Source organism: Paroedura picta, chromosome 9 (genome assembly GCF_049243985.1).
Source record: "Paroedura picta isolate Pp20150507F chromosome 9, Ppicta_v3.0, whole genome shotgun sequence".
NCBI lineage: Eukaryota > Metazoa > Chordata > Lepidosauria > Squamata > Gekkonidae > Paroedura > Paroedura picta.
In genome coordinates, this window is record NC_135377.1 from 65,120,679 (window position 1) to 65,143,627 (window position 22,949).

The 22,949-nt window shown below is 44.7% G+C and overlaps 1 protein-coding gene across 11 annotated transcripts in view; it reads right to left on the reverse strand.

Annotated features, from left to right (window-relative positions):
* Positions 1 to 22,949, reverse strand: part of RREB1 (ras responsive element binding protein 1) — a 161,799-nt gene that overhangs the window by 9,251 nt on the left and 129,599 nt on the right. For 10 of the 11 annotated variants that reach the window (XM_077353133.1, XM_077353127.1, XM_077353132.1 and 7 more), the window contains 3 exons: positions 15,792 to 15,981; positions 11,171 to 13,850; positions 4,189 to 4,353 (listed from right to left, as the gene is read on the reverse strand). In XM_077353133.1, coding sequence (XP_077209248.1) covers positions 4,189 to 4,353; positions 11,171 to 13,850; positions 15,792 to 15,981 — 3,035 coding nt within the window. The remainder of the gene's footprint in view (positions 1 to 4,188; positions 4,354 to 11,170; positions 13,851 to 15,791; positions 15,982 to 22,949) is intronic. The other variant, XM_077353137.1, reaches the window with a different exon arrangement.

Below are 22,949 nucleotides of genomic sequence, written 5' to 3' on the forward strand. Positions count from 1 at the left end.
TCAAAAGGTTGGAAAAGGCCGACTCAAAGCAACAACTGACTCACTCCAATGCTCACTAGATTGAGAGCCTCTTTCTCTCTTTTCCTGTTACCTAGCATGGGCAGAATGTTCAGAGGGGGAAATGATAATTGAAAACCGAATGTTGCTGGTTTGCAAGGCCAAAAAAAAATCTGCATTTCTTCATTGCATGTATTTATTTTAGTAGAATGAAATAAGAACCAGCTACTAACATAAGAGAAATGTGACACTACTGCTGCTTAGAAATTTCAAATACTTTTCCTGTGCCCAGGAACAAATGACCTTTCACATGTTCCAAGCTTACTGAAAAGTTGCCAAGAGATCTGTTGCCCATGCAAACCTGCAAGCATCACACTGCCTGCTCTGGGAAAAGCACATCTCATGAGCTAGTAGAATCATCACCACTGCCCCATGCAGGCAAAGGGAAATCAGCTAGCCAGAAGTAGACTTAACAGGAAAGAGAGGAAAGTCCAAGGCATGTCACCAGCGTGACACAGGAAGAAACATCATAACAGTGATGTTTGGGCAAATGGGGCAAAAACTCTATGGTAGAAGCTGTTTTTACCATAGAGCTTCTGCTCAAATATCAGATCATCAGAACAACGTGCTAGAGAGGTTTAATAAATGCAAGGATAAAATTGCATTTTATTGTCCCTGCAAAGGTATAATCCAGTAAGCTTTGATAGCCACAGATCCCACCCCTCTGTAGTATTAAACACACTGCTGACTTTTGTAAAGAAGCAAAGTTTTACCTCTGTCGTGCATGCCAAGAGTGGCATACCAGACCATTTTGCCTGGCAAACAAGACCTTAGATTCTAACTCGGTTGAGCCTGACTTTAAAAAACCTAGAAGGGGACTACCTGAAATGCTTTCATCTGCAGTTTGACACTTGCATAATGTTCAGTTATGTAGCCCAGACAATGGTCTGTTCAAAGCTCTACAAATATTTCCTTTTTATTCTTTCAACCTCTTAATCCAGGAACGGTAAACAGCAGTAAAGAAGATGCAAAGATGCCTCGACTACTAAATCAAAGTAATGCATTTACTGAGATCAAGAGGGTAAGCAACAACTATTTGTAAAGGTAAGCCAAACAAACAAGCAAAAACCCCACACTGTAGCATTGGTCGACTTCAGTAAATAAATGGGTATTCAGAAAGAAAAACAGTGTTTTTTCCTCTCCCTGCCCTGCCTCATTGCTGCAGCATTTATTTATTTTCTTGGATATATAGCCTCGGCCAAAGGTATCACAGAATCATAGAGTTGGAAGGGGCCATACAGGCCATCTAGTCCAACCCCCTGCTCAACGCAGGATCAGCCCAAAGCATCCTAAAGCATCCAAGAAAAGTGTGTATCCAGGTAGACTTGGGGCAGTGGACAACATGTACATTATGATACAGATCAGTCATTTCTTCCATTTTCTTCCACGTTCTGGGTTCACAAGTATCAGAAACCGGAACTTAACCAGTGGCTTTCAAGTATACCTCTGAAGTCTCAAACTGTGCAGAATAGTAATTTCTCTCTGCCAATCTCCAACATGTTCCACTAGGTGGAACACTTTAGTAAGACTGCATTTTTACAAATGAACAAAAAGGTTCATATTTCTGCAGATTAAAGAACTTTAAAGTTCTCCCTAATAGCACACTTTGTAATATACATTTCTTATTCATTTCCCCTCTTTCCATGATAATTCCAAATTGCATTTAATTCCCGATTCATTTATTTTAGACACTTGAAGATTTAAATTCAAACCACAAAAGAATAAACTCCAAATTCATACACCATATTTTAGTGAAGAACATCAATAGTTGACGTTTTGCTTTTTTCTAGTATCTCAGGCCTTAAGTGTCTACTGAGGTTTAATTTATCGGGGCCCAAAAAGGTGGCTGCAGCATTTGCCTGCCAGAAGCCAGTAGCCAGAAACTGCCCTTGAAGGAAGAAGCTATTTGAAAATAATTGCACACCACTTGGGATGAAAGTGACTCCAGATTAAACTTCCCAAGATTAAATCCCAGAGCATCATAACCTTTAGGTTCTCCTCTTTTCAGGACCGCTCATTAACTATAGCATCTACCATGGTAAGAGTAACAAGAAATAGCCAAGTCAGTACGGTAGTGTCAAGAAACAAGAACCAGGCTGTCCAAACCAATGAAGAATCTGGATACTGTACATGCTTCAGAGAAGAACACTCTGACTTTTATTGGGGAATAAACTTCCTATGTCATGCTTTGTGCAGAGAGAACAGCATAGTCCAGATATCACTCAAGTATCTCATTGTGATGCACAACTGGAACCCCCCACCCTCAACCAGCATGGGAAGCCTGAACAAAGGACGCAGAATCCTCCCTCAATACAAGCATGCATCCTTCAAACCTGCCTCAAGACTCTCTGGGATGTCTCAGGTGTGTATCCTGCACAATAACGTGAAAAGGACATTTCTCTCACTAAAGCTAATAAGGGCATAGTATTGTCTAAGGGCAACCCATCAAAAATTATACCATATTAACTTCTGGGTTAAGTGCAGGGGGAGGAAAGTTTTGTTGTCATTCATAGATTCTCTACATTACTAGAAATCTCTTATTCTTCATATGGGAAATACTATTTGGGGGGGGGGGATTAACCAGAATGTGCTATGCATTACGGCAAATGTCAGATTCTATATTTTTGACCACAGAGGTGCAGTTGAAATATTTTTCAGGATTCACGGTACCAGGAAGTGAGGTCAGCTGGCCACACCTCCCTGCCCCCAGAAATGAGAGGAGCCTTGGGCAACAAAGATTTAAATGGCTGGGGCCCCACCCCTTCCCACCCCATCTAGGCCCATCATTGGCCACTTTGGGAAGGGATGGGTCAACCTGCCCAAATAAGTGTCAGCTAAAAAAAAAATTAAACCCTTCTTCTTTTCTCTTTGCTCGGAACCAGAAGTGGCAGGCACAGGATGGGAGGGCTCTCCCACCCCAACATTTTGAAAAAAACCATACCATAGTACCTCTGAGAGGCTTTAGCGGTACCATGTGGCACCATGGTTGGGAAACCCTGTTCTAGATCATGAAGGCAAGATGTTAACCTGGAACTAATCTGACATAACAAAACCAAAAATCTGAATGTGAGTTTGGAGTCCAAACGATGCTGTGATATATACACTTTTATAGTCTTTTGGAAAGAGGCATTTGATAATTTTGCATTCAGAACACATTCCTACTGAGTTTCATTTTGTTTCTGATATTTCCGCTATACCGGCAAAGTCCGAGAGGGGAAAGGCCTCCTGATGCTCAGATAAAATTACATGTAATTAAAACCAGCCCACATCGCAACTACAATTTTAGATTTATTAATGAGCTATCAGGCAAAACGCTAGCTATAAATGTCTATGATTTTATTATCCTCTTTAGCAAACCTGGAACAATGGGAAATGGCTCAATTTGTTCTTTCAGCACACAATACCAAACTGGATGTTATGGTAGCTCAACTAATGTTTTACAATGTGGGTTGCGCCGATTTTCTATAAAGCTGGAGTGGACATTTAAATCCAGCATGGGCAGGAAGGATGTGTGCTGAGCCACACACTTATCTGCAGCTGTTTCTCTCCTGGCAAGGATTACTGCTACTCTCAGACAACCACTAAGGGCTCTTCCACATTCTCTATTTTGTGCCTTGTCCGTCTCTAATGCTTCAACATGTGATTTGCTCCCTCTTGTGGTCAATTCGATATTACATCACTGTATGTCCAGCACAAAAACCTGCAGTTTAAATCTACAGGGAGATATGCCAGAAATATAGCAATGTAATATCAAATCAACCACTAAAGAGAGCAAAACCCATGCAGCAAAGAAAAACTGAAACAATAGGAAGACACAAGTATGGAAAATGAGAATGCCAGAGACCCACATGAAGAAAGATGATTATAACTAAACAGATTCAGAGAACACCATAGGCAGAGTTGAGTTCAGTCCACATATTCTTCCTAGCATGCAACTTTGAATACTTCCCGATTCATAGGAAAACTAGCACAGCCTGTACTTGTCATAAACAGGTCATGCTTCCATAACCTCCAGTGTCTGCCCCTCATATTCCTCGAAAGACAACTAAAAGCCTTATTTATTTATCTAGGGGTCCCCAAGCAAAAGGAATACAACTCATCTTATAATCTGGAACAACCTAAAAGAGCTACCTGTGCTATCATGAGCTCCAGCATCACTTTCTTTAGACTGGGGGATAAGCCCGTTTCTTCTTAGACAGTAGCTGGCAATTCCGTGTTTGCGTAAGAGGTGGCGTTCACAGTTAGATTTGGTGGAAAAGAAGGCATCACATTTTTGACAGGGGAAGGGCTTCTGACCTGAATGGAGCAGGGGGGAAAAAAACAACAGACATTTATCTATCTTTCTAAGTCATCAGAGGAGCTCCAGAGAGTGTTTCTCTGTGCTTGTTTCACATAACGTGGTTAATGATCAGCTCAATCCTGGACATTTTTACTTGGAACTAAAGTCCTGCAGAGGGATTTACTTCCCAGTAAGAGTGCTTGGGATTATAGCTACAGTCCAAGTTAATTTAAACATTAAAAAACTGGCCTGAGAATCTGCCAGTACAAGGTATTCAAGTTAAACTACTCATGTTCAAAGCAGAAGTACCATTTAAAAGTGAAATTAATGGCCTACTCTAACCAATAGCTGAATAGCAATCTCATGCCACCAACTGAAACCAAAGGTAACAGCAAATTCAGGTGACTCAATAGTATAAAGACCTCTTATGAGACATCATAAGACCACTAAGTCCAGAGTCTAAATTTAAGATTGCACCTAGTGACCATCAGGAATGTCCAGCTGGAATTCACTTTGGTTCATTCAAGTTTCCATCTCACAATATCAGAACATGAGGTACATCAGTGAGGCCCCTACCCTTCCTTGATAGGGACCAAATGTTACATGACTCTTCCCCTCCCAGACTAGTTTTCTTGCCATGTCCTTTCTACCTCGTTTTAATGTAACTTGTATACAAGTTATTTAGTAGCTGGTATCCAAGAGGCAGGCAATGGCAAGCGACCTCTGAACCTCTCTCGCCATGAAAACCCTACAGGGTGACCAGAAGTCAGCTACAACTTTCCATCACCATCCAACCTTTCTGGATCTCCTTTTGTTGTATTACAGGTCATTAGGTGGGCCTGTAAAAACTACCTCAAGCACTGGGGCAGAAAGACCACAGCGTGTTCCTCGTACCAGCTTGGGTCCTCCCAGCAAATCTGGGTGTCTGTGCCTCCTTTGCCTTCAGTACATTTTGCTACAGCTGAGGCTTCAGCTTTTTAGTAGCCATCCCTATGCTTGAGGATCAGTCAGGAGAACTCTTACTCCTTCTGGCTTTCCAGCAAGGCTGTAAGACAGGGGTGGGCAAACTGTGGCCCTCCAGATGTCCATGGACTACAATTCCCATGAGCCCTGCCAGCATTTGCTGGCAGGGCTCATGGGAATTGTAGTCCATGGACATCTGGAGGGCCACAGTTTGCCCACCCCTGCTGTAAGACATTCTGTAGAGCTTCTGGGACAGTCCAACTCCAGGCAAAACAAAGGGATGCTCTTCTGGATCCTTTTACATGGCTTACTTTTAATGTTTTCTACGTTATTAGAGCCTGAGGTATTAGGAGAAATGCAAGCCTATAAATACATTTAAAAATCAAGACCACACACACAGAGAGAACAAATGAATCCACAAATGAGGATTTGGAAAGATGCTTTTTATCCTTGCTGTGAGTGACTTTACAGCAGTCACCGTATTTCAGTTTATTGGTGTTCAGAAATTTATCATAGTTCAGAATGAGTCAATGAGATCCTACACAAAAAAAAGTAGGCTCCGATGAAAAACTGGAACACTCCTCTGCTAAAAACCACCAAACTAGGAATTGTCCGAGTTTGTCTTCCTTGTGATACAGTTCAATGAATAAAAAAAAGATTAGGACCTCAACTACTCCAAGAAAAGTCTGCAGACTTACAGGGACCACATCTAACCCAAACATGCAGTGACTATAAAGGATTTGAAGTCCTGCTTGATCTTCCTGCAGGGATTATTTCAGAATACACTGAATGAAAGGGACAACTGCAACAAGTTTATAGAGGCACAGAGACAGAGTCAGAAGCAATCATAGAAAGTCAAATAAAAAAAACCCTATAAATGCAACTTAACAGGATCTGTAAATGACTCTACACAATGGAAGAATGAGAAATGGTTAAAAGAAGGAACTGGTTGTTATGGAAAGCTGAGGTTGCCCTGCTGTTGCCTCCCCATAATACAATGGAGGCTTTATGGATATTTCCCTCACATTAATCTTCCTCCATAAGTTGGCTTCTGCACTAATTAACATCTGAAACTGAATTAGGGAGGATCATGTGTTGTTTTAAACAGGCCTGAATCTCTTAAGTGTGGCTGTCATGTGGCTTAGTCTGCTGAGCTTTTTGCTTTGCTGCCTGGACTTTCCTTTCATTCCCCATCACAGCTATATTTTAGTTTGCCAATTCAGAGGCAAAAAGCAGAGCGTAGCTGCTCAGTTATTAACTGTCTGGGGCTGAAATTCTGCGTAGTGACATGTGGGTCAATTCACACACCTTGTGAAGCCACTGTGCAACCACCCAGTGGCGGCACTCCATTTTAAGAGTTGGGTTGTATGGAGGTAGATTAGTTCAGACGAGAAGGAAGGAAAGAGAAAGACCTTCTTTAGCATCAAAGTAGAATGCAGGTACTTAAGCCTTAGTCAATTTTCCCTTGGGTCTGTCAAATACCGTATTTGCCGGTGTATAAGACGACTTGGCGTATAAGGCGACCCCCCCCCCCCCGCCAACATTTACACTCAAAATATAGAGTTTGTTACATTACATTACAGTACTATGGGCCACTATGTGCAGCTATGTCTATCCCAACTGAAACGCACCCGGCGTATAGGACGACCCCCCCACTTGGAGGCATGTTTTTCAGGGGGGAAAAGTAGTCTTATACGCCAGCAAATACTGTAATTCTACGTAGCTTGAAATTCTGCACGCTCTTGTACTAATGGATGCCAGTGCCCTAAAACAAATGGCATACCGACTTCAGATTTATTATGTCTTAGCAACACCCTTCTGTACAAACACGAGTCATAGAACACTGAAGACAGAAAGAGAAGGGAGGAGCAGGACAGCCAGGTGAATGTTCAAGGTATCTTAATATTGAAGCTGTCCAAGTTCCAAAGGACCTGCAAAACCGTGCTCTTCCGCCAGGCGTACGGTGGAAACAAGCCTCCCTCCCCACCTCTCTACCTCCCCCTGCCACCGCTGGAGTCTGGATATTCAGACCCAAAACTCAGCTTTGTAATTATGTCTAGTGAGAGAGTTGGAGCATTTAGGTTTTAAATAGAAATTAGTGTTTATCTACTTATTTACTGTTTTAAACTATGGATGGATGGATTTCTTACATGTTGTCAGCCACCGTGAGACCGTTGCCAAAGAGACTGTGGCCTACAAATCCGATCAATAAATAAGAAAATGACTACACATTCAACTTGGCCATCTACAGAATCCCTCTAATGTGGCACACTTCCTCGAGCACATTAAAGGTAGCTGCATTTCACCCTTATTTTCCCAATATCAGCTCTTAATTTGCTACAGTTATAAATAGCTTAAACAAGGTATAAATGTCATTGAAAATAACTTCTCCTAGGCTGAGAAATTTAAAGACATCAGGTATACATTTTCATCTCCTACCTCCAACAAGCTCAGAACTGAATACAAGGTTCTGACTTTCCCTTTTTGCCCCAAAAACAATGTTGAGAGACTGAGGCAGCTATATAGAGGATGGAGCAGAGTTGTTCTCTCGTGCCCCAGAACCAATGGGATTAAATTAATTAAAAAGAAATTCTGTCTTAACATCCGGAAGAAGTTCCTGACAGTTAGAGCGGTTTCTCAGTGGAACAGGCTTCCTCGGGAGGTGGTGGGTTCTCCATCTTTGGAGATTTTAAAACAGAGGCTGGATAGCCATTTGATGGAGAGACTGATTCTGTGAAGGTTCAAGGGGGTGGCAGGTTTCATTGGATGAGAAATAGGGTTGTGAGTGTCCTGCATAGTTCAGGGGGTTGGACTAGATGACCCAGGAGGATGCAATGGGACTACAATGGGAATTGTAGTCCATGGACATCTGGAGGGCCGCAGTTTGACTACCCCTGCAGAGAGACCCACCTGAATCTACACCAGGGTAATATTATCAGTTAAAAACTTGTGCCCAAGGTGGCGACGCTTAAAGCCAATAAATCTACACTATTAAGTTCTCATTTATGTCTAGCAAAAATTCCCTAGCTACTAGAACAATAGGGGGTTCAGATGTTCTGCCTTCAGGAAAAACTTCACATTCCAGTTTAGGATTCCAGGGCGAGCCCTTATTGCTCTGTGCTGCTTAGCCAAACTGCTGCACACATACCCTGAACACTGAATGTGACTTAGAATAATGGTTATCAACTGGAGGTTCACATATCACCATGTGACAGAGAAATAATCTAGGTGGGCTGCAGGTTTTTCACCACAGCTAAGAATTCACTTTCCCCTTGATCCTCTGGTCCTCTTGCAACTGTGATGTACAGTCTCCTGGCAACCCTGCCTGCTATGGCTCATACCTCTGTGACCTTCAGCCATGCCTGCAGTAACCTTGGTCACTTGATGTTTCTCCTAATCCCCCATTTCCCCCTGCCCACACACCAACCAAGTGCCTGATGTGCTTCTTCCTGCTGTTCCTACATGATTATCCATTAAAGAGTAATAAATTTAACTCCCAACAATAATGCAATATTCAATGTACTGTAAATGATAAAGCAGAAAGCCTGTAAATATTGAAGCATATAAATATGTCTACATACTTCTCAGGAAAAAAAAAAGTGGGCTCTTGGTTTCTCGTGGTGGGAGGTAAGTGTTTTTTTTTTTTTTAAGTGATCAGTGGGATGTAACATAGGAAGAGCTGAGAATTGCTGAACTAGAATATCCTCAACATTCTCACAGCAATACATGGAAAGAAGCAGGCGGCCACTTAGGGAAGTCTGAGAAATCCCTGATAATCTTCCAAGAAATTCCTGTTTCCCTGAGCAGAGTTTGAAAAACATGTGGCTTAAATGAAAGAGGCCAGAAGCAAACAAGAACCTTTCTATTGACCTTCTTTACAAATTTTGGCTCCCCCCGATTTACCTCGTTTCTTTTCCTTTCGGCCTCCATAATCAGCAAAAGTGAGACTAGATCAAATCAAATGCTGCCCTTATTCTATACAATTTGCCTTGTAGGGTGGCCATGTCTTTTTTGGCCACCGGGAAGGGGATGGGGAGGGGTCCCATCTCCAGGTTGGGAGAGGGGTGGCTGGATCCCATCTCCTGGAGAGGGGTCCTTAGCATGCAGAAAGTCCCAGCCTCTCCAGCTGAAAGCCTCGTATAGCCAATGATGTGAAGGACTTCTGCCTGAGACTCTGGAAAGCCACTGGTCTCCTGAGTAGACAATATTGATCTTGATGGACCAAGGCACTCCCTCCAAGGCTCAGAGGCTGCAGATCCCTGCTGCGTGAGAGCTGCCCCTGCCAGTGAGTTCCCTCCCCAGGGGCCTCCAGCCTGCAGCCTTTCCTGGGGGGAGGGAGAGGCCATCTGCAGAGTTCTTCCACCACTACCACCCCCAATCTAGCGCCCGTTGTATTCCTGAATGCAGCAGGCTTGGCCCCTAGTATAAGAATAAGCCTTATACAACCGTTCATGTGCACTCATGTTTAATGTCAGACCAATGACCCATTCAGATGAAGAGTCACCTTTGATGTTCATGATTAGGAATAAAGAAGTCAGAGGGAAGAGTGCTTAAAATCAGTCGTTTTCAGTGTACCAAGGAGTCCCGAGGCACATAAAATGGAGGATTCCTTAATTAGGATTAAAAAAATAAGCTTTAGAAATTCTACTTGCCCTCCCCTTCGATATTCTGCTCAACACAAGAGAATGATGATGTGGTGTAGATAATATTCACATCCCACGCATGATGACAGTTTATCAAGTCACACCAATTTTTCCTGACTGAATACATCCCAGAATTCTGCATGCACTGGGGATTACCTGAGAAAGGGTGCTGAGTCAGAATAACATGCACCTCGGGGAAGGGAATGGCTTACTTCATGGTTCTTGACACAGGGCAATATTTCCTGGTGAAGGAAAGGCTTAATCCCTAATTGCTCATTGCAAATTCTCTACTGATCATCACTCACCCGAACTCTTTTCTTCCCCACTTGTACCTGCTATCGGATACATGTTTGCATGTAGCGTGTCATTCAGGCTGCAACAAATCAATGATCCAGCTAATTACTACTGCTTGCCCTACAGTGGGTCTTAGGAAAAGGTCTTACCAAGTGCTTTTAATCAGGAATTCCAGAGACTGAACCTGGGTGCAAAATCCAAATGAAGAAGGAAGAAGGAAGGAGGAGGAGGAGGAGGAGGAGGAGGAGAAGAAGAAGAAGAATTGGTTCTGATATGCCGCTTTTCTGTACGCAAAGGAGTCTCAAAGCGACTTCCCTTTCCTCTCCCCACAACGGACACCCTGTGAGGTGGGTGAGGCTGAGAGAGCCCTGCCTCAAGGTTGAAGGTCTCAGCTCAATGAGTATACACCAGCTCGGGTGACCCAAATCTTGTTGAATCCATGGCCCCAGTCTGAAGTGTTAAGAACTATTAGTGCATAGCATAACAGATAACAAAATGGCTCCCGTGAGGGGTTCTATGCCAGGTTGTGATGAAAGCAGCCCTTTCAAAATAGGATCTTCCTGTAGACATAAAATTGATTTATCCTGGCTCTTCTGTGCCACTTCCTTCCCCCGTTAATTGGAACAAAACTAAGAATGGCTGTTTGCTTTGAAGAACCAACACCCGGAAACACACTAGCAAGTGACAAGGCACCCATAGGCACCCTGTTGGGAATCATTCCACAGGTTAATATTTTACTGTATCAAGAACTATTAAAGATAACTACTGCCACCAAACTCCAGGCACTAAAGCCGGCTAAGATTCCTGGCTCATTTTGGCAATTTGTAGTCCGAAAACTATGAGCATTCATTCCTGGCTTTGCCCTTCAGCTACAATTCCAACTCTAGAACAAATACCACCCTACATTCCCCAAGAACAACGGACCCTCCCTTACCTGTGTGAGTCAGCATATGCCGCTGTAAAGAACTTGCCCACGGAAAGACTCTAGGACAACAAGGGCAGCTGATTTTCTGGATGCAGTTGGAGTAGGCGTTCTTCTTTCCCCGCAGAACCTTGTCCTCCACGGTTTCTCTCTCTTCTTCACTGGTTCCATTTCGGTCAACTGCTTCTTTGAAGTCTGGGGTAGACTGCAGAAACGTGCTGAACTTATTAGTGTCCGTAGTGGCCATCATCTTCTCTATGCTAGCAAACTCACCGCTGGACTCCAAGTCCACGCTGCCGCTCGCCTTGGGTTTGTTTCGCGTGCCTTTCTTCCTGCCTCTTTTCTTCGTGGACCCAGAAGAGGCAGACTTCGGTAGCCTCTCTGGACTGCACGCCCTCGGTGTCAGTTCGCTGGGAATACTGGTATCCATCTCGACGGCCGTTGCAGTGGTCACGTTCGGTTTGGAACTCCCTGATTTCTCAGTCCCAGCAGAGCTGCTGGCAGCCTTGGGAAGAGAGTCCGTGACCTCCGTTTTCAGCAGAGCGGGAGCCGAAGACACCGAAGAGATAATCTGGGCAATGGAAGCGAGGGGGGGCAGCTCTTTAGTGATGGGAGGTTTTGGCAAGAGAGGCGGGGGCTTGGGCCTCAAGGGGCGCAGCAAGGCAGAGTTCCCCAGGAGAGCCGGAGAAATGATAGGGACAGTCAAATGCAATGGACCCTTCAGTGGCTGGGAATGTCTGAGAGCCGGGTTCTCCGAGTTACCATTCAACGCGGGAGGAGACTGCTGAACGCTACGGAGCTTCTCGTCGCTCCCACCGAGCCGCTCCTGCTTCTGCTCCTGGCTCGCGGCGTTGTCCTCTTTGTCCTTCTTTGGAGCTTTGGGGATGGACAAGTCTATGGGCTCCAAGGAACCGTCGTACGGAGAAGACCCGAATGGGTGTTCCTGTTTCACCAGCACAGCGTGTAGGTTTTTGTTCTTTTGCGAGAAATCTAAAGGCTCGTCGAAATCCACAGGGAAGCTGTTTGTGGCTTCGAGTTTGATTGGGGGGTGAGAGGGGGCGCCGATCAAGAAGCCGTTCTGGGGCTCTCTAAAAGGTGCGATGGGCTTGCAGTCCATGTAAGTGCTGTCTTCCAGGAGCAAAGGGCCGGGCTGGCTCTCCGAAGGGGTGCAGTCCACGGCCAGCACGTAGCTCTCTACCTCCTTCTCTGGTATGTGCGAGTGCTGCTTGAGGATATGGTGGACACAGTTGCGCTTGGCCGAGAAGGTGGTGCCACACTCCTTGCACTCAAAGGGCTTCTTCTTCTGGCAGCCGCTGTGTGTCCTCATGTGAATGCGGAGCGCCCGGTAATGCTTCAGGTCCTCCCCACAGAACTTGCACACGGTGTCCGGGGAGCAGAAGGCGTCCACCATCTCCGCGGCGTTGCTGGTGACGTACTCGATGTTCTTCTCGATTTCCTTCCTGGTGATCTTGAGGTGCTTCTTGCGCAAGTGCCTTTCGCAGTTGGCTTTCACCGTGAAAGGGTAGTGGCAGATCTTGCAGATGTACGGCCTCTCCCCGCTGTGCGTCCGCAAGTGCCGGATGAGAGCGGCCTTGTCCGCGGCGATGTAGTCGCAGATGTTGCACTGGTAAGGGGAGATGCCCAGGTGGGTGCGGATGTGAGCTCTCAGGACGCCCGAGAACGCAAATACCTGGTCGCAAAACCGGCATGGATACAAGACTTTCCTCATGGCTTGTGGCTTCTTGTTTGCCGCCCCAGAGATAATTGCTTTGAGGTCTCGCTCAGTTACCTCCTGCTTGATTTTCCCCTCCAGGGTCAAAGGCAGAAGGGCCTCTATGATGCTGTCTTGTTCCAGCTGCGTTCTCATTTCACGCTGACTCAGAGGCTCCGCCTTGGCCTGGGGGGAGGAGCCAGACTTGGAGCCTGGTTGGCTGTACGAGTTTGAAGTCGACTCTTCAGACGGTTTGACCAGCCTGGGTGGCCCTGGAGGAAGGCTTGGACTGATGCACCCAGGAGACGCCTGCTGCGCGTTGACCAGCGGAGGTGGCGTTGAAGTCGCTACCACCGTCCGCGGGGCGACCAAGGGCTTTGGCTTCAGAGGCGGCATGTGCTTGAAGACGGACTGAGCGTCGACAAGAGGCGCCTTAGAAAGTGGCGGGAGGCTGATCTGGGGGGATGCTGCAGAAGCCATCTTTAAGATTTGCTGGATGTCTGCCAGCTCAGAGTTGGGCTTGACGAGGATACTGTTGTCGGGCTGGATTATGAAGCTCTTCTGGTAAGGCTGCAGCGACAGCAGCTTCAGGTTCTCTTTTGTAGGGGCAAGGACCGAAAAAGGCCCTCCTATGGAAGCAGCCTCTAGAGGGGACATGTTCATCTGGTTAGCACTACCGGGTTCCTGAGGTAGGTTGCATTTCAGTGTTCTTAGCTGCGTTTCTTGGACCTCATCTGGTACCAGTTCCTCCTGCTTGACAGGCTGGACATCTTTGGTGTGCTGCAGTCCCAAGGATGTCATGTAGGCTCTCAGGTCTTCATCCTCTGACTTCAGATCGTGCTTCTCCTTGACCTGGCTGGCAGTGTGGGTTTCCATGTGCAGCTTGAGGGCAGACATCATGGGGAATGCCTTGTTGCACGTCTCACAGACATACCGGTGGAATTCACTGGTGCATCTCCGCAGGTTGGTTTCACACCAGACCTATCAGAAGCCACAAGAGAACACAAAATGAGCACGGGGGTGGGGGTGGTCTGGTTTCAAAATCCAGTATTGGCTACTTAGGCGAATAAGCTTTCAGTGTTACTCTTCCATCAGAAACAAGGAGATGATTCACAGTGAAAATAAAACAGAAATGTATGTGTGATTGCACGTATTTAGATCCTGGGTGACAAGGATCTGAGCATTTGCTGTAGAACCAGTTATAGTGGGGAAGGGGAGTGATAATCTATGTATTATTTATTTGTTTTATTTATTTATATATACTAGCCTCCCCAAAGGCTCAGGGTGGTTTACATGAAACAGGAATGATGCAGATAACTCAGTTTGTAATGTGGTGATAACAGTAACAACGAAGTAGTGATAGCAGTAAATAGTATGTGGAACTATAGAATACTAGGGAATTGCCAGGTGATAAGAGATAGATTTATTTCGCAAAGTCCCTAGGCATTTTACAATGTAGGCTTAGTTAGGGGGGAATCAGAACACGCACCTGGGTGCTGGAAATGAAGTCTCTTGGCCCACCAGCTCCACTCCATTCCCCTCCACCTCTGGCTAAGCAGGGAATTTATTCCCCAGCATCTCCCTCCCCCTGACCAACTCTGGCCCCATAAGCGAGTAATTTTCTATTTTAGAGAGGTTTATATACAGAACTTTCAGAAACAAGCTGCTTGACCAAGGGCTTTCCCACATGTTCCACTTCTCTGCTCTTGCTTCAGAGGGTTGGTTTGTGTGTGTGTGTGTTTTGTCTTTTCTGCATGCATTTTTGCTCCCTCCAGTGGTCGATTTGAAGTTGTGTCCAGAACATTTCCCTGCATTTTGAGCTTCAAATAATGTTATCTGTGAATTTGCACATATGTCCAGTGGTTAGGTCTGACCTTAGACAAAACCATGTTTTGGAAGGTGTATCCATATCACAAATGACTATCAGATTTATTGCCTGTAAAAAAGGCAAAGAGCAACTCAGGACCTCAGAATCTAAGTCCGGCTTTCTCAACCAGGTTTTTGTGATACTCTGGGGCAGGGGTAGTCAAACTGCGGCCCTCCAGATGTCCATGGACTACAATTCCCAGGAGCCCCTGCCAGCTTTTGCTGGCAGGGGCTCCTGGGAATTGTAGTCCACGGACATCTGGAGGGCCACAGTTTGACTACCCCTGCTCTGGGGTTTCTTGACGGCCCTGGAGGGGTTTCCCAAATGGGTGGGAGTTCATTCATTTTTAATATATTTTAAAATGTGCTAAACATTTATCGGGTGATATGACGATACACAGTCATGTCAACCCACCCCCCTCCTCCCAAGATGGCCAATGATGGGCCTGGAGAGAGTGGGAAGGGGAGGGGCCCTTGGTGGGCGTGGCCACAGCTCAGTTTCCCAACCATATTCTGCACAATTGCGCCACTTCTGGGGTTTCTCGGAGTCTGAAGGACACTTCAGGGGTTTCTCAACAGTAAAAAAGCTGAGAAAGGCTGATCTAAGTGGTTCATCACAGCTGGAGTTTCCACTGGCCTGTATAGAGCTCATGCCCTTCTAGGTGCTACAAGACCTAGGATCTTCCCATTGAAAAGTAATGATCCTCCTGGAATGCAAAGCCGGTTATGAATTTGATCTTAGGTTTGCTCAGAACTTTATCTTACCAAAGCCTGCAGGGATACGGCTTGCAAATCTATAAGAAAACCGCACTGACTTGATGTAAGAATAGTTCCTTAATGCTGTTTTTTGAGCCAGCCACCACCACTTAAACATGAATTTTCCCCTGATGGGATGGAAATATGGGCAGCTCAAGTAGGCAAACTCAGCCCCAACCCCTTTATATCCCAGAGTACCTTTTCCAAACTCCATCTAAAATACTGTTACTTTTTTTTTTTTTAATCAGCAAGGGAAAAAAAGACACCACAAATTTGGGTCGTCAACCGAAGGAAAGTTACCTGAGAGATGCGGGGAAATTTCCTACAAGAGAAGTCTGTGAACCCCAAATCGTGGAAACCTGCTGGAATCGAAGGGTTGTTCTGAATAAAAGGCTTTCCTGACGGGTCTCTCGGAAGCTGTTTATGGATGACTGCGTTGTGCCGCAGCAAGCCTCGGTGGGTGCGGAAGGTAATGCAACAGATGTCACACCTGGAGGGGGAAAGCACACCATATTTATGTTGGCTCTCTTGTGGCTTACCTTGTCACGTGAACAGGATGCACATCGCCATCAAAATCACATTAGAGTCAGAGTACCTTTATTGGCATAAAATTGCAAAGCGTAAAACAAAAATTTCAAAAAAAATTCCAGATGTAGATTCCATCGTAGAAAGATTTTCAGTTAAGATGGCCAGCAAAAACTTAGCTACTTTTACAATAATCGCTGAGTCCCTCACATTTAGTATCACTTTAACCCAACACAGCTGAATTTCAATTTCTTCAGATAATTAGCTAAAGGGCGACGATATAAATCAAACATGGGACACACCAAAAGTATGTGGCACAACATTAGAAACAGAGCAGGGGTAGTCAACCTGTGGCCCTCCAGATGTTTATAGACTACAATTCCCATGAGCCCCTGCCAGCAAATGCTGGCAGGAATTGTATTCCATGAGCATCTGGAGGACCGCAGGTTGATTACTCCTGAAATAGAGCACTGTCTGTTACCATCTACTTTTAGTCTGACTCAGATTGTGGGATTTACTCTGGAAAGTTACCAGGCTTCTAATGCAGGCTTCTAATCTGTTAGCGCCTGAGCCCAACCTCTCCCGCTCAGTGAGCACTTCTGGCAAAACTGCACCTGCTCCAAATGGACATGCTTGCCCTCTCCACCTCCAGCATCAGCAGCCCCTGCGAGAAGGAGAAACCACCAGGCTGCACCCTTGGCTCAAAGCTTGTTGTTGTTAGGTATGAAGTCTAGTCCAACCCATCTCGACCCCATGGACAATGATCCTCCAGGCCTTCCTGTCCTCTACCATTCCCCAGAGTCCATTTAAGCTTGCACCGACTGCTTCAGCGACTCCATCCAGCCACCTCATTCTCTGTCGCCCCCTTCTTCTTTTGCCCTCAATCGCTCCCAGCATTAGGCTCAATGCTAACCTCTGCCAACTCTGAAACAGAGGCAGCAATTCGGTCAATCAGTCAATCAAACTTTATTACAGTTGTTCAGACCAAGTTATATGAAGTTGATACATAAGAGACCAAAGGAATATGGTCATTTAATGTAATACAATTTAAAACAGATCATAAAATAGAACTTAAAACTATGCTACTTTAGAGCATCGGATTTTTATGGCGGCGGCACAAAACTTAGCCAACTGAGTTGTGACCTGGGGAGACTCATCACTTAGCAGCCTCTTTGCTCGATCTACATCATGCTGTTCTGGCAACTTTTTAGGGAGTGGTTCAATACTAATACTAATACTAATACTAATACTAATACTAATACTAATACTAATACTAATACTAATACTAATACTAATACTAATACTAATACTAATACTAATACTAATACTAACCTTTATTGGCATAAAGAGTGGTTCAATCAAGTTGTTACAAATGTCTATATAAACAGGGCAGTGGAACAATATATGCTCTCGTGTATCAATTTCGCCACTCCCACAAAAACATTGTCTCAGTGTAAGGGGAATGTTCTTATAGCCACCCTCTATAAGAGCTGAATACAAGATGGAGCATCTTGCAATGGTGAATGCCCTTCTTTGTTTACTTATTACCAGCTGAGACAGACAAGTGGCAGGGGCCAGAATATATCTTGTTTTAACTGGGGCCAAAAAAGTTGGAGCTTTACTCAGGTCCAGTTGACGTTGATTGTCCCGTATCCGCTGCTTAACTAATGATGCAGCTTGATCATGAGCTAATTTGGATAATAAGTGTACGGAGAAGCGATTCAGCCTCTGCTCAGCGCCACTACAGTGACCCAGCCAGGAGGAACAGAAGTGGGCAAGAGTGGTATCAAATCAATATTATTTTGTAAAAAGTGGACAAGAATAGCAATGGCATAGATAAGTGGCAGTTTTTGAGAACGCAAATAAATATAGGCAGATATAGATGAAGTATGCAATGATAAAGTGGAGGTGAAACAAGCTGTTGAACACCGGAACCTTATTGCATACTAATGCAGAGTAATATATACACCTGGAATTTTAAAAAGACAGCTTCTATATAAACCTTCGAATTTTGGGGGTTGGTTTTGCCAGGTATGCCACAGTTGTTTGTTTTCTTTAATACAGTTTTTGAGAAAGGGAAGAATAAAAGGTGAAACTTCATTAAATTATGGATTCAAGTGGGTAGCCGTGTCGCTTTGAAGTCGCACAACAAAATTTGTCCAATGGCACCTTTAAGACCAACAAAGATTTATTCAAGGCGCGAGCTTTCGTGTGCATTATATGAGGAAGTGTGCCTTGAATAAATCTTTGTTGGTCTTAAAGGTGCCACAGGGCTCAAATTTTATCAAGAAATTAGTTGGGTGATAATTCACAGAGCAGTCATACACCAAGTCAAATCTACCCAGCCAGTGCTAGACAGATCACATTCTGCTCTCATACACTGGCATACCAAAGGCTTAATAAGATTTCTGGTTTTGTTATTTGCCCAAGTCTACAAAATAAGAGGGCGGGTTTGTCAACTGGGAAGGGTACCCAGGAAGTGCCCGGACAGCAGCTCTCTGGTTGGTGAGGCACAGGTTGTATATTAAGGGATGAGCTTCGGTATTTTGGCATCACCGGGAAAACCCCTTTACATGGAATTTATCTGTAACCCGTGTCCCCCATAGGACACAGGAAGAAGTTTTGTTAAAACCCAACAATGGTACCAGCAAATATCAAGCTCATCAGAGGCCTGTCTATGGCATAAATGCTTCATTTCTACTTGTTCCCTGAGTACGGATGCTAGTTCTCAGGTGGGGCCTGAGAATCCTCTGGTTTTACAGTTCATCTCCAGACTGAAGAGATCAGTTCCCCTGGAGAGAATGGTTGCTTTGGTGGGTGGATTCCATAGCATTATACTCCACTCTCTCCATGCCCCAAATCACACCTGCTCCCAGCTCCATCCCCAAAGTTTCCAGGTATTTCCCAAACAAGAGCCGGTAACCCTATCCCAGAGAAAAGTCTTAATGCAGTAGCTTTACTGTGTGCAATATGTCTTAGATGGGACCACAATTATCCTTAATAAGACTGCTTCTTGCAGCACCGAAATTACTCTTTGCATTTTCATTTTCCCAGCCTCTGCTGGAATTTAAATAATGATCAGACTTTCTTTGAATCCTTATTTTCATAGAATCATAGAGTTGGAAGGGGCCATACAGGCCATCTAGTCCAACCCCCTGCTCAGCGCAGGATCAGCCCTAAATAGTCAGCTGTATTCTCCCCTCCTCGCCCACCAGCTTTCTAAACAAAACTTCCCAGTGAATCATATGGCTCAAAAAACTATTATTCCTTTGGTAGGCATGGCTGAATTCTCCACCTGAATTCATATTATCTGCATTTCCAAGACACAGCACCTCATATAGCACTCAATTAAGCCAAAAACGGGAGTATTCCATACTGATACAAGCGCCATTGGAGCTAACAGATCTCCCCAAAACAATAGGCTAATGCTATTGAGTCTGGGAGGATCTGTCAACCTTCTACCTTAGCCTATCTTCGGGAGAAAATTTCACTTGCATGTCATTTGAACTCTGGAAGCATATATTTTAATAAAGCTCGATTGCATAGTCAGAAGGCTTAGGAATTCCTGGGACTGCATGCAGAAAGAGAAATTTGTGTGCAGTTAGTAATGGAGAGAGTAGGGGAGTGTCGACAATCCTGGAGCCAAGAACGTCCCCTCCCACTCATTTTCTTCCATGGCAGACGGGTGGGGGCATCAGTATTACCGGCCAGTTTACTGGGCAGAAATTAATCAACACGAGACTTAGCTTGGCCCTGCCACTGCTCTCACTCATTAAAGGTCACAGTGACCTCACTGGGAGCTCAGGGTCAATGCCAAGATTCAGATGCAACAAGTCACAGGCAAGGGACCTTGGAAGTGGTAAGGATGATGAAAATACAGAATTCTCGTTGGGTTTATAATATTCTGTCTTCGTAATACACAGCACCTGTTGTCATGACTGCAGATGCAAAACAGAAACAAAAGCTTGTGTGAAGCTGCCACCCGGAAACATCTGTAATATCCTCCACCACCCAAAGAGACAGAGTTTCAACAATGGCTTTCTACCCAAGACCTCCCACCTTCTCTCTGGCACCTTTTTCTAGATCTGCCCATAAAGACAAGGAGGACCACAGCAAGTGTAACATCCAAGGACTGAAAGATGCAGACAAGAGCTGCAAGCACTCTCTCAGGATTTGCAAAACTAACTTGGGCTTGTCAAACAGACTTTGCAAAACACAAAGTGACCTGTGGAGGACAGGAAGGGTGATGAGCAGCTTGGAAGGAGTATTCAATCTGCCATGCAGAGAGCACAGGGAAGCCTCACTCAATAAAGACTCATGTGGATCAGAGGAAAATTAGAGCAGCTCAAGAAGATGTAGATACAAATTCAATACAGTTGCTACAATGCGGAGTTGCAAGACAATCAACAAGTAGCAAACCAGTGAAAAAGTGACTAATGCACAGCATTCCCTGCCCCCCCACCAAAGACAAACCTGAACCTTTATACCAGCCTTTCTCATTTGTTTTAACAATGAGAAACTCGTTCAGGTTTGGAAAACCACAGAAGTGTTGTGATTATGCAGAATATGGTTGGGGAGCCTCTCCTCTTCCCACCCCCTCCAGGCCCATCATTGGCCATTGGGGGGGGGGGGAGTTCAACATGACCATATATGGTCATATTATATGACAAATTTTAAATATCTATTAAAATTAACTCCCATTAATTCAGGAAAGAGCCTCTTGTGGCGCAGAGTGGTAAGGCAGCCGCCTGAAAGCTTTGCCCATGAGGTTGGGAGTTCAATCCCAGCAGCCGGCTCAAGGTTGACTCAGCCTTCCATCCTTCCGAGGTCAGTAAAATGAGTACCCAGCTTGCTGCTGGGGGGTAAACAGTCATGACTGGGGAAGGCACTGGCAAACCACCCCGTATTGAGTCTGCCATGAAAACGCTAGAGGGCGTCACCCCAAGGGTCAGACATGACTCGGTGCTTGCACAGGGGATACCTTTACCTTTACCTTTAATTCAGGAAACCTTTCCAGGGCTGTCAAAAACCCCTGCATTTCACGAAACCCTAGTCTCAAGATTAAAATCAGAAATGGCAAGTTTAAAAGATCTACTCAAGTACACTGAATTTGAAATTGTAATCAAAATGCATAAACCCTACCTGCTAGGCCGAATTTACAAATATCTGTTCAAAATGGAAACAGAAAGCGAACAAATAAAAAGCTGCATGATCAAGTGAATACAGAACTTCGGCCAAAACATAATGTTAGAAGAATGGGAACAACTCTGGGAAAAGAACATTAACTTAACAAAGTGTCAACCGTTAAGGGAGGGATGGTTCAAAATATTTTATAGATGGCACATAACTCCTAAAGTATTAGGTAAAATATCCCCAAAAGCCGATAGCAGATGCTGGAGGTATCAAAAGACAATAGGATCATATTATCATATGTGGTGGAGATGTGAAATTGTTCAAAAATTTTGGGTTAAGATACAGAGGTCGAAGCGAAAAATATGGAATGTATGTTTCCAATGAATCCTAAATATATGCTGTTATTTTTTTTTCTTCCTAACCTTCCAAAGCAGCAAAGAGAGATATTCCTTTAGGCAACTGCTCCTGCTAGACTGACAATACTGACAAGATGGAAGCAGACATCCCTACTATGAGATGAGAAGAGAAATAAAATGGGTAAACTTGTATCGATGGTGAAGCTGACAAGCATCCTAAATGAAGAGTCGCTGGAAATGCTTATTAGAATGTCAAGTTATACAATGAACAATATCAAAATTACTATACCATGTGTTGAAGACAAGACTGTAAATGAAAAGATGCGTACACCCCCAATCCCTAACTCCCCTACCTGACACCTCCCTCCTTTACTTTGGTAGAATAATATATTGTATTTAAATAATCAGTATTAATGGATGTAGGGTTAACAGAGGCAGTTAAACAACTTATTGCTTAAACAATTAACAGAGCATGAAAAAGTGAATGGATAAGATGTTTAGGTATTCTTGTTTCTAATGATTTAGGTTCCATGATGCAGCAAAACTTAAGGGCAATTATAAAGCAGTTTGAACATGATTTAAGGAACTGGTCAAAACTGGATTGTTCCCCATGCATACCAGTATTACATCGTAAAGAATTGGAGGAAGATTTTAAGACAACTGAATTCGACGTACAGGAGAGAGTCAAAATGAGAAGAATACCTGATTATCTGAAAAATCTTTCCATCTAAATAAAACTGTAAGAGGGTGCTGGGAGGAGTTGGCACTCATTGCAAACCAATCAGGTATGCTGTCCCAGCTGCCCCATCCCTGATTGGCTGTCTGTTCAACGAATGGCCAATCAGGAAGGGTGACCCGTGCCTGGCTGCATCCCCCTCCAGCTTCTTCCATGTGGAGGAAGTGCCAGCTGGTGAGTGGGAGCTGGAGGGAGGGTGCAGGGGCTGGAATTGCAAGCCCCATGAAGGTTGGGGGGAGGGAGCCCCCTGCCAGTGCTTGCCCCCACCCCGAGCAGCCCTGGCTGCAGCCTTGACTGACCTTGGTGGTGCTGTGAGGGGGGGGGAGAGGGCGAGCCAATCCTGGCCAGCTCTCCTGCTGCCCTGAGCAGCTCCGGTTGTGGCCTTGCTAGGCTGCAGCGGGACTGCCTGGGGAGGAGTGGTATTCTCACCACCACATCGAGAACGCTTGGTGAGACCCCTTTACCAGTCTTTCAATATCTCCAAAGAAGAAGTTTTATTCAAACCAAATTAATTCAATGGGATATTCTACATCCGCCAAACAAGTATGAACATAAGTCATACAGAACCATGTAGGCAAATGGTAGCAATTATTTATAGCCTCCTGACAGTATCAGAGGGCAGAAATACTACCTATAAGAACAGACTGGAGAAAAATTTGCAGATAACAAATATCTGTGACAGGAATTACATGAAGATGTGGTCTGGTT